Raw genomic sequence first — 16,763 nt, forward strand, 5'->3', positions numbered from 1 at the left:
CATATTCTGCTTATCTTTGCGTTGATAAATTCAATTAGTGTTATGACTGTAAAATGTTTTCATGCTCTAATGTTCAGAAAACTCATCTCTGTCCTCAGACTGTCCATCGCTGCAGCTCCTCTTTTCAGCCTCTGTCTCACACACTTGGTTTTAGCTCCTGTCTCTTTAAGGCTGTCCTCCTGCTGCTCTGATTGGTCAGCTGGTCCACTTTTTACATTCAGAAAAAACCTTCATGACACACTAGAAGAACGAAACACTGAAAAAAACATCAAATGTTTCCCAGAGATTCATTCAGACATATTTATAGGACTGATATTTATGATTGTGTGTGAATTTGTGAACATCCAAATAAAAACAAGATCTAAATGTGGTTTCATGAGGAGGTGGGATTTATTTCAGCCACTGTACAATAACAAACAGTAAATAACCTGAAACTACCGAAACTAATAAGAAGCTGAGAATCAATATTTATAGAAAATCCTCCGACTGAAGAGAACTGATGCAGAATATAAGAGACGGATGAGTCTCTGTGTTTAGATGATAAAGAAAAGTAAAGATAACAGTAGAGATGTGTTCATCTGGTTCTTCTGTTTAAACAGCTTTAGTTCAGTGACATTAACCAGAGTCAGGGATTCAAAGTGTTTATAATATGGACTCTGCTCACGTCCTCCTGTGTCTTAGACTAATTCATGCTTGTTAATAACAGTGAGTGTGGAGCTGAGAGTCTGAGTCGTCATCACAAAACTCTGGCCTCGGAGAAACAACTGTTATCTTCACTTCACCAGAGGAAGGTCACTTGTCAGTAAAACACAATCGTGGTTATTTTATGTTTCAAAGAAATGACAGATGGTGTCGATTTTTCAGTTTGAGACAAATTTCCCTCCTGAATTCTCCGTCGTCGTCCTCCAGCTTTTTGTTCCTTCACTCTGTCTCTTGAACATCTGTGTTCTGGGTTTTCTTGTGTAACTGCAGAGTATTTATATCAGGGCATTAGTAGAATTACCACATAGCACCCCCCCCCCCCAACAGCAATGTAGCAGACAGCTGCAGTAACAGGTGTGAGGACGATGTTGTGACCTGACACTGGGTCCTGATAGTGAGGAAGACAATGAGTGTGTGTGTGTGTGTGTGTGTGTGTGTGTGTGTGTGTGTGTGTGTGTGTGTGTGTGTGTGTGTGTGTGTGTGTGTGTGTGTTCCTGTACTTGGTTTTAGAGTTAGGTTTAAGTTAGAGTTAGGTTTAAGTTAGAGTTAGGTTTAAGTTAGGGTTAGGTTAAAGTTAGAGTTAAGTTAGGGTTAGGTTTAAGTTAAAGTTAGGTTTAAGTTAGAGTTAGGTTTGTTAGAGTTAGGTTTAGTGTTAGGTTTAGTTAAAGTTAGGTTTAAGTTAAAGTTAGGTTTAAGTTAGAGTTAGGTTTAAGTTAGGTAAAGTTAGGGGTTAGGTTTAAGTTAGAGTTAGGTTTAAGTTAAAGTTAGGTTTAAGTTAAGTTAGGTTTAAGTTAGGGTTAGGTTTAAGTTAAAGTTAGGTTTAAGTTAGGGTTAGGTTTAAGTTAGGGTTAGGTTTAGGTTAAAGTTAGGTTTAAGTTAGAGTTAGGTTTAAGTTAAAGTTAGGTTTAAGTTAAAGTTAGGTTTAGTAAAGTTAGGTTTAAGTTAGGTTAGGTTTAAGTTAGAGTTAGGTTTGCTAGAGTTAGGTTTAAAGGTTAGGTTTAAGTAAGTTAGGTTTGCTAAAGTTAGGTTTAAGTTAGTGTTAGGGTTAGGTTTAAGTTAGAGTTAGGTTTGAGTTAGAGTTAGGTTTAAGTTAAAGTTAGGTTTAAGTTAGGGTTAGGTTTAAGTTAGGGTTAGGTTTGCAAAGTTAGGTTAAGTTAGGGTTAGGTTTAAGTTAGAGTTAGGTTTAGTTAGGTTTATAAAGTTAGGTTTAAGTTAAAGTTAGGTTTAAGTTAGAGTTAGGTTTAAGTTAGGGTTAGGTTTAAGTTAGAGTTAGGTTTAAGTTAGAGTTAGGTTTAAGTTAGAGTTAGGTTTAAGTTAAAGTTAGGTTTAAGTTAAAGTTAGGTTTAAGTTAGGGTTAGGTTTAAGTTAAAGTTAGGTTTAAGTTAGGGATGGTTTAAGTTAGGGTTAGGTTTAATAAGTCAGAGCAGGGATTTCTTTTCTCTGAGCGCCGACGAGGTGGAAGTGTTCCTGACAGGAAGTGTTACTGACAGGAAGTGTTCCTGACAGGAAGTGTTAGCGACGCTTTGTGTTCACTGCTGGTCGTCGAGTCATGTGACTGATGAGAACCAATCAGGAAGAGAACGTGTCATCGTTTCCTAAAGTCTCAGTTCCTGTTCGGACTCAAACACAAACCCAGAGTTTTCTAACTGAAACCAGAACAGTTCACACAAGTCTTTTAAAACTCCAGTGAAGTGTGGACCTATTAATGTGGATGAATAAACGGTTTTGCAGCAGAAACATCAAACCTACTGAAACATCAATTTATTGTCAAATTAGCAACCAAGCTAAGCTAACAAGTCTTCGTTCACAATCAGCTGTGGCTACGTCACCACTGAGCCGCTACTCCTCCAGGTTCTGGATTCTTCTTCTCAGGGTTTAAAGATGATACCAGGTCTAAAATAAAAAGATTAATTTCCATCACAACCAATAACAATGAGACGGTTTCAGACGGCGCTGGATTTTATTTCAGTGTCAATCTCAGCATATATTTGCAATATTTAAAAGGCTCATATCAAGTCAGTAAGAGGAAGACAAATGGGCTTTGTCATGAAATGACTTTCCTTGACATGATGAGATGAATGAATGATCTGTAATCGGCTGCACCTGTTGAATCTGATTCACTCACTGAAGAGGAGACGGAGAGTGTGCACGTTACTGAAAATCTAATCTCACATTTAACAGAATGGACAAGAAGTCATTGTGAACCCAAGACCTCGTTCTCCTGGTTTTACAACATGTCTCCAGTTCTTATGATCACAGACCCACAGTATTTCAAATCAGTATTTTATCAGACTACAGCTGGTTTTCATGAATTCATGAGATTTATTTCAAATTGACCATCGTGAAATGATTCATGATCCACTGACAATGACAATTACCTCCTGATGCTCCAGAGTCTGTGCAGTTGTGATCGTGGAGCTGTGATATCCAGGTCACGACAATCGACTACATGTGCTCGACCAATCAGGAGTCAGACAGAAACATTTATTTAACGTCTACTTTGATTTTTTAGTTTGGTCCATGTCCCATCTGCTAACATGGAGGAGGAGGGTTTATGACATATACTGCTGCATCACTTTTCTGGCTGTGCTGTCGTCTATCTTTATTTACAGTGTGTGGTCCACAGTGTGGTCCAACAGAAAATTAACATTTCAGTGGACAATATGTTTCAATCTAAATTTATTGACAAAATGTATTTTGAAAAATACATTTACTTCCCTTTCCTGTAATTCACAAAGCAGACAACGCTTAATTTTGTCACGTAGTCATAGCCTGAAGCTTGTACTGTGAATATAGTGGGAATTAAAATCGGCTGTAGTTCATCCATGTTGGTTTTAAATTTAGGAACATTCATAATTTGGAATTTCCCAGGGAGGATTTTATCTCTGATGCTGCAGCATCTAAAACATTATGTTCATGTTCACGTTGATGTTCATTATGTCACATGAATGTCAGAGGAGCACACACGCTACCGACTTCAGGTGAACACAAAGTGACACAGAGAGAGACAAACCAAAACCACAAAACCACCGAGCTCATCAGCTGTGGGAGCGGCTGGAATCTGAGCCACGTCTGAGGGAAGCTGTCAGAACCTTGGCCCGCGGCCCGGGACACTGCCATGTGCTCAACAATGTGACGAGGCCTCCTCAGATGTTTCACCACGTGAAACACATGAGGTGTACTCTGCTGCAAAAACTTATTTTCATTATGTTCAAAATACACATGTTCACACATCCGCTTCAGTGTGTGTTCATCTGGTTGTGGATTGTATTTCCTGTGTATCTCTCATTAGCATTGCATTGGTAGCTAAATATAAAGTGCAAACGTTTGTTATGAAATCTTCAAACTTCACTTTCTTTAACCCAGTAACATCTTTTCTGAGGGAAATCTCTGTTAGACACCAGGATTATTCATTTAGACTCTGCAGGCGACACAGTGCGGTGGCTAGAGACCGTCCCAGTCAGAGGGCAGCGTGGTTCAGGTCCTCCTGCTGCGTCCACATGTTCTCCTTGTGTCTCCTCCAGCTTCCTCCCACAGTCAACACGTACGTGAACCGGAGACTCTAAGCTGCTCTCAGACCTGAACTCTGGAGATCCTCTGTATTTTCTCTGGAGGGTGAATGTGTGAATGCAAATGTCATCACTCTGGATTATCTGCAGACTTTCTCCACCTGACCTCCATTCTGGTATTTCTAACTGACGTCCTGTCCAGATGGAACTCCGCCTCTCGCCCAATGAGATCGGCTGCAGCAGAGATAAACTCAGCATCTCCTTTTCCAGCAGGAGCCTGAGAAAATGAGGAGGTTATTACGATATCAGTGTGAATACATCTGTTAAATATGAAGTTTCCATGTCACCAGATCAACCTCAGGTCTTCACACACCTTCCTGCTCTTCTTCCTCTGCGGCCATGTTGGCGTGGAGCCTGCTGCAGCTGAGAGGAGACGAAGCTCCAGAGAGATTCACGTGCCTCAAGCTAAACCACTAATCTTCCATTTGGATTCATGCTGGACGGAGCTGATCGATACAGGGGATCCCTTCCTGCTTCCCCTCCGCTGAGTTACCTCCGCAGTGATTCGTCAGGGTACAGGACGCAGTGGAAAACTTTTTGACGGACAAAGTTCATCGACACAAAACACCTTCTTCCCTCTTTTTCTTTCCTCTTTCTTTCAGAGGGACTCGTCTGTGTCTGACGACGTCACCAGGAGGTCCAGAGCTCTGTCGTGTCACGCCGTCCTCCTGCGGTTCAGATAAGAGGAGTTTTTCTGGAGGATTTAACGTGTGCAATACTAATCCCTGCTTCATTCATTGGTATTCATGCTGGTCCCAGCTAATCAACATGGGGTCTCCCTTTATCCTCAGTCTTTCACTCCCTAATTTGTTTTCTTCTCCTCCTTCCTGGACCTCAGTGAGTCACCGGGGAGCGCTCGCTCTCTGTTTACCTTCATTTCTCACCCTCTTTCTCTCCTCAGTGAAATGATGGGTCATGATCCAGTTAAAAGGACTCCTGCAGTCTTTCCTGGCCATTATACTGTGTGTGTGTGTGTGTGTGTGTGTGTGTGTGTGTGTGTGTGTGTGTGTGTGTGTGTGTGTGTGTGTGTGTGTGTCTGTGTGTGTGTGTGAGATACAGACATATAGCCGAAAGCCGCAGGGGGAAAGACAGACCAATTAGATTGGAGCTGCCAGTGTGGGAGGAGCTTGAAAAGAGAGGTGTGTACTGTGTGAAGAATCGGAGCACATTCCTCAGCCTTAGCACAAAAGCCTGAAGGTCCATTAATCTGACTCTGTCACTGTGATTGGAGCTGCGGCTTAGTGTTTACCACACACACACACACACACACACACACACACACACACACACACACACACACACACACACACACACACACACACACACACATGAGATAATGAACTAATTAAACGTGAAGAAACAAGTTTCACGTGTTTCACATATAACACCTGACGTGCACCTCTATAGAAATGTGACCACAGACCTCAACATCTGTGATGGGTTTGCCCAGTAGCTATATGTGCACAGACTCTTCATCATCTCCAGCATTGATGAGCTGGTTTGACTGGTGCTTTACAGTCTGTGCCCATAGAGCTGCTGGCTGCACAGAAAGTTCTATCCTCTCCTCTGTGACACCCCCCACCCTCCATCTCTCTCCCCTCCCCTCCCCAGTTCCCAGGCATTCCTAGTGGCCTCAGAAACCTAATATACCTCTTTTGGTGCGTCCGCAGATTCACAGTGTGGCCTTTCCGTCGTGCCAGCTGCTTTCCTCTCTTCAGCCAGATGGAATGTTAAGCCCCACTTGTGGCGACGCTTTGTTCGCTGTCATGCAAAGCAAACAAAAGGCAAAGTGGCTTTTCATTGTGTTAGGTTTTCCAATACCCCCAAATCCCTCTCGCCCACTCTTCCTCTGCTCCCACAAAAGAAACATGCACGGCTGCAAAGTGTGTGTGTTTGTGTGTGTGTGTGTGTGTGTGTGTGTGTGTGTGTGTGTGTGTGTGTGTGTGTGTGTGTGAGTCACGACAGCAGTAGAGGTTACATGCATTAGCCTGCACGAATGTTGCGCGTGTGTGCATGGGACTGCCAGTTTGTTTTTTCTTCATGCACACACACACACACACACACACACACACACACACACACACACACACACACACACACACACACACACACACACACACACTGGTAAACATGCAGAAGTGGGTCAAACACACACACACACGCTCCTGTGGGGTTTTCCTGGCAGATGAACGTCTCTGGTCTCTCGGCCGTCCACTCCCTCTGTGTGATTGATCTTTTATTAGTAACCACTGTGTTGGCATCAAACACTCGTTCCTCCTTTAAGCGATTTACTCTCTGAAGTCATGAACCTCTTCATCAAACAAGACGACAGACTTTATTCATCAATCTGCTTGTCTTCCCTCAGAGAATCAAGTTTTCACTTTTCTCAGGCCTGTCAATAAATTAGAATTTTCTCACAAGTTAAGGGTCGACCATATTTTCCACCTTGTGAGAGTTTCGTACTCGTTCTATTTACACATACATGCACTGGAATAAGTTCAACTTACAAACCAAAGGTCAACTGCTGCCTCAAGGGAAATCTTTGTTTCAAACATACACTCTTTAATTGATTACGCTTGCTGTTTTAAAGGGCCCATACTTTACACCTTTCTGGGACCTATTGTGAGGTATTGGTTCCCTAAGATGATGTATCAGTGGTTTAAAGTGGACAAACTGCTGCAGTGTGTATTTCCATGTCCTGTCTCCTGCCTCTGGAGCTGCAGACCTGCCTCCTGAGCCCCTCCTCTGATTGGCTGACTGCACTTTGAGTGACACGCGACCAGGCCAATCACCGGTCTCCCTCTGGTAAACACAGCTGAAAGTCACGTGATGTTTGCAGCTATAGAAAACCAGCCACATATTTACAGTCGTTACAACCGGATGTTTCTGAACGGAAAGTTACACCGTCCTCATGTCTGTTCAAGTCTTAGCAGGACAGTCAGTGTAGGAGTAACGTCCCGAGTTACAGTACGGAGTTTCACTATGGAGTTTCAGTCCAGAGTAACGAGTAACGTAGACTTTACTCCGTACTGAGCACAGCGACACGGCAGAAGAAATAAAGCGTAACCGCTGGTCTCTAACAGTCACGTTCTCAGGAGGACACATTCTCTTCCTACATCCCTCCACTCCGTGTTAGCCCCCCCCAGACTGCTAGGACCTTGGGTGTGACACTCGACAGTCAACTCTCCCTCACTGTCACATTACTGTAACAACACGTTCCTGTAGATTCATGCTGCACAACACCAGGGGGATACGTCCCCTTCTCACTCAGGGGGCGGTGCAGGTTCTGGTCCAGGCTCTGGTCCAGACTCTGGACCAGACTCTGGACCAGAGCCTGGACCAGAACCATTTTCATGGTTCATCTCACACCTAGACTACTGCCCCCCCCTCCCGGCAGGTCTACCTGCTGCTGCCACCCGACCTCTGCAGCTCATCCAGGAAGCAGCAGCTCCACTGGTCTTTAACCTGAGTTCACTCACACTCCTCCGCTCCTTCACTGGTTACCAGTGGCTGCATCCGTTTCAAAACACTAGTACTTGGTACCGTGCTGTGACCGGATCGGGTCCAGTCTACATCCAGGACATGGTCAAACCTCACACCCAGTCCGTCCACGTCGCTCTGCATCGACCAATCAGCTGCTCCCTCACTGTGAGGGACAGCTGTCACTCAACAACATCAGGACTGTTTCCTGTCCTGGCTCCTAAACGGTGGAACCAGCTCCACATGGACATCAGGACAGGAAGTCCTCACATCTTCCTCCAGACTGAAGACAGTTAGTTTATTTGCTCATCATGTGGGTTCACATCTGTTTGCTGTGTCTCACAATCCGACAAGAACAAGAACGAGCTGTCGACAGATTCCCTTCTTGTGTTTGCTCTTGTGTCGTGTGTTTTCACAGGCGACGCCCTGAAAGTCGCTCTGAAGCATCATCTTCATCTTCAACTTCTTCATCAGTACAAAGTGTTGTTGTTCTCATTCAATCCTCTCAACAAACTCACTGTACTGGAACATGTGAGAGCAGCTGCCCTCTGACCTCTGACCTTACAGCTGATAGCTCTTCACATTTTAATTCTTACTTTAAGTTAATAAAAAACAATGCAAGTCTCCTCATTACTAACAATGAGATATTTTCTTATTTTGTGGTATTTCTTATATTTTTTGAAATGTCACGATTGTTTCTGAGAATACTTTCACTTTATGAAACCACATTTAAATTCACTAACTGTTTACACCAAATCACAGACTCATAAATATCAGTGCTCTAAATATGTCGATATTTATACGATTGTCTAAATCAAGATCCATGAATTCTTCTCTGAGAAATCAACTCAAATGTTGTAAATGTGTACAATCTTAAATTCTTCCTCCTTCCATCAAGTCTCCAAACTTCTCAGTTTCAGCGTCTCTCAAACTCTGAAGTCGTGTGTGTAGCTGAGGTGAGAGTTTGACAATGAAAACATACTAATGTGGATGCAACAGACAAACATAACCTCCTTACAGAGCTAATCAACTTTATGTTTGCAGCAGCACAACATGCGGCTCAAAGGGCTGTACAAGAAAAATGTTTTTAAAACACTTTAAAGCACAACAAGTTAATTTCTTCATCATATATTCAAATTCAAGATTTCTTGTTATTATATTTTTTATTTTATTATCAATTGAGGTTCAGCTGCTCATTTGAACATCCTGTAAAATCGAAATGAGACAGAGAGATTCAAAGTCAGAGCAGGCGGTAGAAGGTTTTAGATATGGCGGCAGCTGAGGACACGACCTCGCTGGTATTCATCCCGTTTGCTCTCGTTGGGAAAACTTCAGTAGCTCTGCTGGTATTTTGTGGCACAATATCAGGAGTTTCCCTTGACTGCTCCGCTTATTAATCCAGAACGGGCACGTTGACTGTCAGCGTGACCTAATTATTCATCAGGGGAATAATCTGTAATCAATACCAGTAAGTGAGTCTCTCCTACATTCCACACGTGTCCTCAGAATGAAGGATGATCTCCTGGCTGTTCTGAGGCCATGTGTCTGCAGCGCAGCTCCTTTGTTTGTTGTGACACGCCTCTCGATAATTAGTGCCCATGAAGTCTTGATAGCAGCGTTTAAAACTGGAGTCGGTCCAATTCACACACACGCAGGTCGACTCTGAATCATAAACCTGTGGCACGACTTCTCTACCAAATAAGAAAAGTCCCAGTTATTGTTGCCACCTACTGGATGATGTTGGAACACCTGGAGCGATATCAAGAGCTCGTCCTCATGGAAGAGGATGACAGCCACGTGGTTATAGATATAGATATTTGCTTTTTGGAAATCTCAAATGTTCTGAGATTAAACTCAATTCAACAGTTCTAGAAAGATTTTCCCATGTTCCTCTTCTGGTTTATCAGTCACACCTGATTCTTCTCACTGATCAACACTCGCTTCAGTGTCAAAACTCCCATTCACACCTGGTGATCAGATTATAATCTCATCTGATTGGCCAAAGCCCCTGTGGTCCGGACCCAGCGAGGATGTGACGTGAGCTGGACTCGGATCAGATCTCAGTGTGGACACAGCAGGTGTGAAAGAGATCAGGTTCACATCTGGACACGAGACGGGTTTCACAGTGTGAATGGAGTCAGAGTGAGACCAGTTCAAACACGGTGTGAATGTTGAATCATGTTTTGCAGCCACAGCATCATTTTTGATAAAAGGTGTCAGAGTAAAATACAATTTTAAAACATATTTTAATGGGAGAGAATTTAGAGGAGGACACAGACGGGACAGGTTCCTCATTAAAGCACCTGCCAACAAATGTGACTCACTCTTACTGGAGCCCAGTAAAAGACGATATTTAGCAGCAGCAATCAGACTGATCATTAACCTGGGAAAACCCGCAACACACACACACACACACACACACACACACACACACACACACACACACACACACACACACACACACACACACACACACACAAATGATATGTGATTTGTGATTCAGTTGTATTATTTAATACTTTACGGATGTTAATTGTCACAGGTTATTATTTGGATTTTCTGTCCGTCCCTCTGTCGTCCACTTGGAAACTACAGTCACAGTTTTTGTCTTTGTCCCACTAATCGTGAGCAGTTAGTTCCATCAGTGCAAAAAGACCCATCGCTGCATGAGCAGTTCTTTTCGGTTGGTTTACTAGTGACAGCGCGGCTGACAGGTATGAGGAAACAAACACACGTGTTCATAGACACCGGTGTGGAAGACACGCCCACACACAGAGACGCAGCGTCACTGTTTCCTGGTCACAAGCGTATAAATTGTGGCGTCTGCAGTCAGAGAGTCAGTCAGCTCAGACAACAAGACACTGAGAGGAAGAAGAAGAAGAAGCAGAAGAAGAAGCAGAAGAAGCAGAAGAAGAAGAAGCAGAAGAAGAAGCAGAAGAAGCAGAAGAAGAAGCTCATCCTGAAACACATCATGTGGACCGTGGTTGTGTTGTTCGTCCTTGCGACAGGTGAGAACATTGACCTGTGGGTTGTAGAGTAGTTGTGTGTGATCATTGAACGTGATCATGATGGTGAAGATATGTATTATGAATCTGTTTGACTCCATCTTGTCTGCAGCTGGATGCTGGGCACAGTATTATGAAAACGAAGAAGGAGGCCTGTTGGCTCGTTTCTGTAGCGATAAAGAAGCTGTGTCTCAGATCAAAAGGTAAATGGAAGCAGTATAAAGGACATTCTGCACAGAAACTCTAACTATAATCTTCTGTCTGTGACTGATCATCCATCAACTGGGTTTATTTCACAGCACCTACGTTGGCAGCGATCGCATTTGGAACATTGAGTGCAAACCTTTCATAGCTCTGAACACAGACTGCTCCTGGTCCGGCTTCATCAGTTTGAATGAGAAGGAACTCAACTTCAACTGCAAGGCCAATCACGTGATCACCGGCGTCTACAGCATTTACAGCCCTGAACAGCAGGACAGAGAGTGGGTAGCTCGTTGAAATGATGTGTTTTACCTCATGATTCATCACATTGTTTTTCTGCTTGTAATCGTTTTAATGACTGAAACAGAAACTCTGTTTGTGAGTCATTTCACAAAGTCTCTCGTTACAGTCTTTTGTTTTAGAATATTGGTGAATAGCTGTTTATTTGATCTGTTTTTGTTCTAGATGGAACTTCCTCTGCTGCTCTGTGGATAAACTGATCACATTTGAGTGCCGGGAAAGTCCGAAGCTCAACTACTACAACGAAGACTTTAATTGGCTTGTCCCCGGAGACAACTACCTGACAGGCGCCCGCACCCACAACAACAACAACAACGGGTCAGTACATTTAATGCTCGTGACAGTTTACATGTGAAGTTAAAATGTCTGCTCAGGATTTATTATTTATACATAATGTAATGATTTCTTTGAATTGACAGAGATCATCGCTGGAGTTACAACTACTGCAGAGCGATATTACTAGGTGAATATTTCATCACACTCTTTTTATGTAAAATATAACTCGTGCGTGTATGTGCGTTACTGGATTATAGAATAATGTAATTTATAAGTTTAACCTGGACTTTTCTCCTTTAGATACCCAGGCAGTCAGTTCACAAATCCTCGCTGCAAACAGTCCAATCGCAAACCTTCTGACACAAGGAGACGTTGCTGTCCCGGCAACGAGGAGCGCTAGAGTCTGCGACAACTGCAGATGGACCAAGTCAAATGATCTGGTTCAAGTGCCGTACATCCTAAGTGATTCCTTCAGCAGCTCCAACAAGGCCACCATTCAAAATGCCATCAACGGCCTCCACCTGAGCACCTGCGTTCGCTTTGTTCCTCTTAATGGCCACAACAACTACGTCAGCATCGTGAAGCAAGAAGGATGTTGGTCATATGTGGGAAGAACCGGAGGGTCTCAACAATTATCTCTGGGAGATGGCTGCCTCAGTGACGGCATCATTCAGCATGAGCTCCTCCACGTCCTCGGCTTCTGGCACGAGCAAAGTAGAACCGACAGGGACCTTTACGTCCAGATCCACAAAGACAACGTCCAGGACAATCAACTACAAAACTTCGACAAACTGGACACATACAACCTGAATGTTCCATACGACTACTCCTCTGTCATGCATTACGGCCCGACGGACTTCTCAAAGAACGGACTGAACACCATCTCCGCCTTGTTATCCACAGCAAATATGGGCCAGAGGATCGGCATGTCCGAAAATGACATTCTGAAAATCAACAAGCTTTACAGCTGCAGTAAGTACACAAATAATTTCTTTATTTCAGTTTAACATGTCTTTAACATGTTCTTTACTGCTGAGTGTTTTCAGTGAAACTCAGCCTGTGACTGAACTTGTTGTTACAGCTGATTACCTCCATAAGAAAGGAGAATGGGACAACGAGTTGGGAGAAACTTTGAGTCGCCAGTGTCCTTCTGGTCAAGCTGTGTCCAGCATCACAAGGTGAGCAGCGCTAACATCAAACTCCTGTGATTAATAATCATAGACTGTATTATTAATAAGTTCGTAGACCCTGGTTCTGAAAAGTGAAGCCAATGTGGATGTTTCTGATAGCTGTGTTCTCTATCATGACCAGCAGGGGGCGACTCCTCTGGTAGTTTCTATAGAAGTCTATAGAAAGTGACTTCTCACTTTATAACGTCAGGAAACATTCAGGAGTTTCTGTGGTTGCTTCTGGTTTAAAAAAAACAAGATGGACAAAATGTCAAACTGAGGCTTCATTGAGTGACGTCATAGTGGATTGACACTAACGATCTACTATTTAATCAAAACGTATAAATGTTGACATATTCATCGATAGTTTTAGTTATACTGTACAAAATCAGGTGATCAAAATTGTGTGTTTTTCTCACTATAGTTTCCACAACAACAACATAAACGATCGACTGTGGGGGATCACGTGCAAAGCTTTCGAGGAAACCAAGGCCTGTTTCTGGTCAGATTTCGTGAACGATTTCCGGACACCAATAAACTTCAAATGTGCAGACAACAAAGTGATTTCTGGGGTCTACAGTTCGTACAGCAGTTCACTCACAGACAGAAAGTGAGTTCCGGTTTAAGGTTCCTTTGTTTTTATGTGCAGGTGCAGTGAAACAGTTCATTGGGAACTTAGCTAAAAAGTAAATTCATAACTCAAAAGAGCATTTATCTCCGTTAATGTCGGATGTAACTCTTTGTCTGTGTGTTGCAGGTGGAAGTTTCTGTGCTGCAGTGCACCTGACGTTTCCTTGTTCAACTGCCAAGATGAACCAGTGACCAACTACTGGGACGAATACTTCCACTGGAAAGTGGCCAGCAACAATTACCTCACAGGAGTGACGAGCTCGTTTGACACTCAGACACAGTACGAACATTTGTCTCCGCCTCCTTTAAATCACAGCCATTTATGTTGTTACCCTCAGGAAACTGACTGGTTTGTTGGTTTCTCATCGACAGGGATCGGCGATGGAGTTTCTCTTACTGTCAGAGGAAAGTTCAGTGAAGCTGCTTCTCAAGCTGCATCTCCGATCAGCATGACACCACCTGCAGGTCTTTCTGAGAAGTGCACGAACACAAAGGTCCCTGAGATATTTAGTCTAGCACAAGCTTTACCAGCTTTATATCATGAAGGACTTTGTCAAATTGTTTCTATTGTTTTATCAGTTTTCTGTTGAAATAGAGATTCTTATCAACTTCCATCTGCGAGCTGTAGTGAGAAATCTGAAAGACTCTGTTGCACTTTATTAAAGCAGCAGCTTTGTAAGCATCACTGGTTGGGTTATAATGGGCTGCATTTATCAAGATCAGAAGTGCTGATGTAAGATCATTAAGAAAGTGCCTGCAGCCGTCTCCTCTCATAATGACCCGAGCACACAGACCGGTCTCCGTCCTGCTGCACAGAACCCCCCCGTCACTGTGGAGGTGGTGTTTGAGTGCAGCGGCTCGGGGACCCTGGTTTTCCTCTGGAGGTGTGTCGGCGTCGGGCGGTGGCGTGCTGAGCGGCTGGCGGATGGTTGTTGTCTTCCTCCTCTCTCTCCTGGTGTATTCTTGGATTGTGAACTGAAATACTTGCATCGTCTTGTTTTGCAATGAACTGCTGATCTAGATTAGATCATGGGCTCGTTCCTCGTTCAGGTGGAACGTTCTTTAACGATGAAAGATTTTATAAATGAACCTGACCTGGTTGTGTGCTGTTTATCATTCAGCTGTGGGTTTATAATGAAATGTTCATATCTGATTCCTGTGCAGCAATTCATGTGCATATTGTACATTTTGGGACAAAAACTGTAATTGTTTCATGTGTGTTTTATTTCTTGAAATAAAGTCAACATAAATAACAACATCTGAGTTTTATGCTTGGTCTTTTGCTGAATAAACACATCTTACATTTCAGTATTTATTGAACAAACAACCATAATGTCTGAGAATCCAAGACACAACAGCCAGAACCAACTGTGAATCCTGCACCAACAGGACGAGGTGGTGAACGTCACACGGTCTGTTTATAAAAATGGACGTAGACTCCGGGTCCAGAAAGAGACGCTAATGCTTTAGTGCCCGAGACCTGTATTCTCTGTAGTGACCAGCAGAGGGCGACTCTCTTTCCAGAAACAGTGACTCCTACTGGTTTCACAGGGACTTTCTCTAAAGTTGCTCTAATGAACAAACTTCTCCCAGATTCATCTCTAGGTTTTATCTTATCCTGTTAACTATCTCAGCATCGGGAGGATGTGCAGGTCCTACTCAGATGTTCATGGTTGCTTGATCATTCTGTACTTTTGGTTTAGGATCAAATATCTGCAGAACAATGTCCTTCCTATCAGCCTCAGTGGCGCTCATGCAAATGGTTAGTGCAGATTAGTAAATGTCATTGTTCTGAGTTCAACCGAACACAAACAACTTGGTTTAAAGAGCACAACTGCTTCTTCTTTAATTAGGCACTAAGTTATGTAACAGACAGTCGCTGTCATTCTGCACCGCTGCTGTTTTTAATACAGAGCGGCTGACTCAGGTTGAGTTCTCACATTCTGCCCCTCCAGATAACTCCAGGAGAGAATCCAGAGGTCAGCTCCGACAGCATCTCAGTGTCACAGCAGAGAAATACAATGACAATAGAACCACACAGCTCCCACAGGGAAGCAGGATTCCTGAGAGTCTCTCTGTGCAGAATGAAGAGGGGAGGAAAGAAGGAAGAGAAAGAATCGATCAAAGAGGGGGGTAATGAAGCTTGTCCAATCCAGAGGAGCCACACAAGAAAACAGGGAAACGCTGAACGTGCTGAGAGAGAGAGGGGGATGAGTTATGATGAAGGAAGAGAGAAACAGATTGAGGCAGCAGGTGGATGGTGTTTCTTTTTTTAAATTAACAACTCTCCCTCCCTCTCCCTCCCTCTCTCTCTCTCTCCCTCTCTCCCTCTCTCTCTCTCTCTCTCTCTCTCTCTCTCTCTCTCTCTCTCTCTCTCTCTCTCTCTCTCTCTCTCTCTCTCCCTCTCTCTGTCTCTCTCCCTCTCTCTCCTCTCTCTCTCTCTCTCTCTCTCTCTCTCTCTCTCTCTCTCTCTCTCTGTCTCTCTCTCTCTCTCTCTCTCTCTCTCTCTCTCTCTCTGTCTCTCTCTCTCTCTCTCTGTCTCTCCTCTCTCTCTCTCTCTCTCTCTCTCTCTCTCTCTCTCTCTCTCTCTCTGTCTCTCTCTCTCTCTCTCTCTCTGTCTCTCTCTCTCCCTCTCTCTGTCTCTCTCCCTCTCTCTCTCTCTCTCTCTCTCCCTCTCTCTCTCTCTCTCCCTCTCTCTGTCTCTCTCTCTCTCTCTCTCTCTCTCTCTCTCTCTCTGTCTCTCTCTCTCTCTCTCTCTGTCTCCCTCTCTCCCTCTCTCTCTCTCTCTCTCTCTCTCTCTCTCTCTCTCTCTCTCTCTCTTTCCTCTCTCTCTCCTCTCTCTCTCCCTCTCTCCCTCTCTCCCTCTCTCTGTCTCTCTCTCTCCTCTCTCTCTTGTCCTCTCTCTCTCGTCCTCTCTCCCTCTCTCTCTCCCTCTCTATCTCTCCTCTCTCTTCTCTCTGTCTCTCTCCCTCTCTCCCTCTCTCTGTCTCTCTCTCTCCCTCTCTCCCTCTCTCTGTCTCTCTCTCTCCCTCTCTCTCTTGTCCTCTCTCTCTCTCCTCTCTCCCTCTCTCTCTCCCTCTCTATCTCTCCCTCTCTCCCTCTCCCTCTCTCTCTCTCTCTGTCTCCCTCTCTCTGTCTCTCTCCCTCTCTCCCTCTCTCTCTCTCTCTCTCTCTCTCTCTCTCTCTCTCTCTCTCTCTCTCTCTCTCTCTCCCTCTCTCTCTCTCTCTCTCTCTCTCTCTCTCTCTCTCTGTCTCTCTCTCTCTCTCTCTCTCTCTCTGTCTCTCTCCCTCTCTCTCCCTCTCTCTCTCTCTCTCTCTCTCTCTCTCTGTCTCTCTCTCTCTCTCTCTCTCTGTCTCTCTCTCCCTCTCTCTCTCTCTCTCTCTCTCTCTCTCTCTCTCTCTCTCTCTCTCTCTCTCTCTCTCTCTCTCTC

The 16,763-nt window shown here is 44.0% G+C and overlaps 1 protein-coding gene and 1 long non-coding RNA gene across 2 annotated transcripts; one reads left to right on the top strand and one right to left on the bottom strand.

Annotated features, from left to right (window-relative positions):
• Positions 1 to 2,643: 2,643 nt before the first annotated feature.
• LOC118105427 lies at positions 2,644 to 5,274 on the bottom strand. The gene is made up of 2 exons (XR_004695120.2): positions 4,585 to 5,274; positions 2,644 to 4,488 (listed from the first exon to the last, which is right to left on the bottom strand). It is a non-coding gene; the product is annotated as an uncharacterized LOC118105427 (long non-coding RNA).
• A 5,193-nt stretch (positions 5,275 to 10,467) lies between these two features.
• On the top strand, positions 10,468 to 14,590 carry LOC118104620 (zinc metalloproteinase nas-36-like). The gene is made up of 10 exons (XM_035151621.2): positions 10,468 to 10,759; positions 10,869 to 10,959; positions 11,056 to 11,238; positions 11,423 to 11,575; positions 11,677 to 11,720; positions 11,834 to 12,505; positions 12,615 to 12,711; positions 13,127 to 13,312; positions 13,460 to 13,612; positions 13,705 to 14,590. The coding sequence occupies exons 1-10, from the start codon at positions 10,468 to 10,470 to the stop codon at positions 13,748 to 13,750; spliced, it is 1,917 nt and encodes a 638-aa protein (XP_035007512.2). The 3' UTR covers positions 13,751 to 14,590.
• The last annotated feature ends 2,173 nt before the right edge of the window (positions 14,591 to 16,763 follow it).

Source organism: Hippoglossus stenolepis, chromosome 3 (assembly GCF_022539355.2).
Source record: "Hippoglossus stenolepis isolate QCI-W04-F060 chromosome 3, HSTE1.2, whole genome shotgun sequence".
NCBI lineage: Eukaryota > Metazoa > Chordata > Actinopteri > Pleuronectiformes > Pleuronectidae > Hippoglossus > Hippoglossus stenolepis.

What these genes read in the sequence shown, in the direction of transcription:
- LOC118104620 (XM_035151621.2), top strand. Translation starts at nt 10,468, where the DNA reads ATGAGGAAACAAACACACGTGTTCATAGACACCGGTGTGGAAGACACG. An exon ending in GTTGTTCGTCCTTGCGACAG is followed by an intron (nt 10,760 to 10,868) that starts GTGAGAACATTG and finishes TCTTGTCTGCAG; the next exon opens with CTGGATGCTGGGCACAGTAT. An exon ending in CTGCAGAGCGATATTACTAG is followed by an intron (nt 11,721 to 11,833) that starts GTGAATATTTCA and finishes TTTCTCCTTTAG; the next exon opens with ATACCCAGGCAGTCAGTTCA.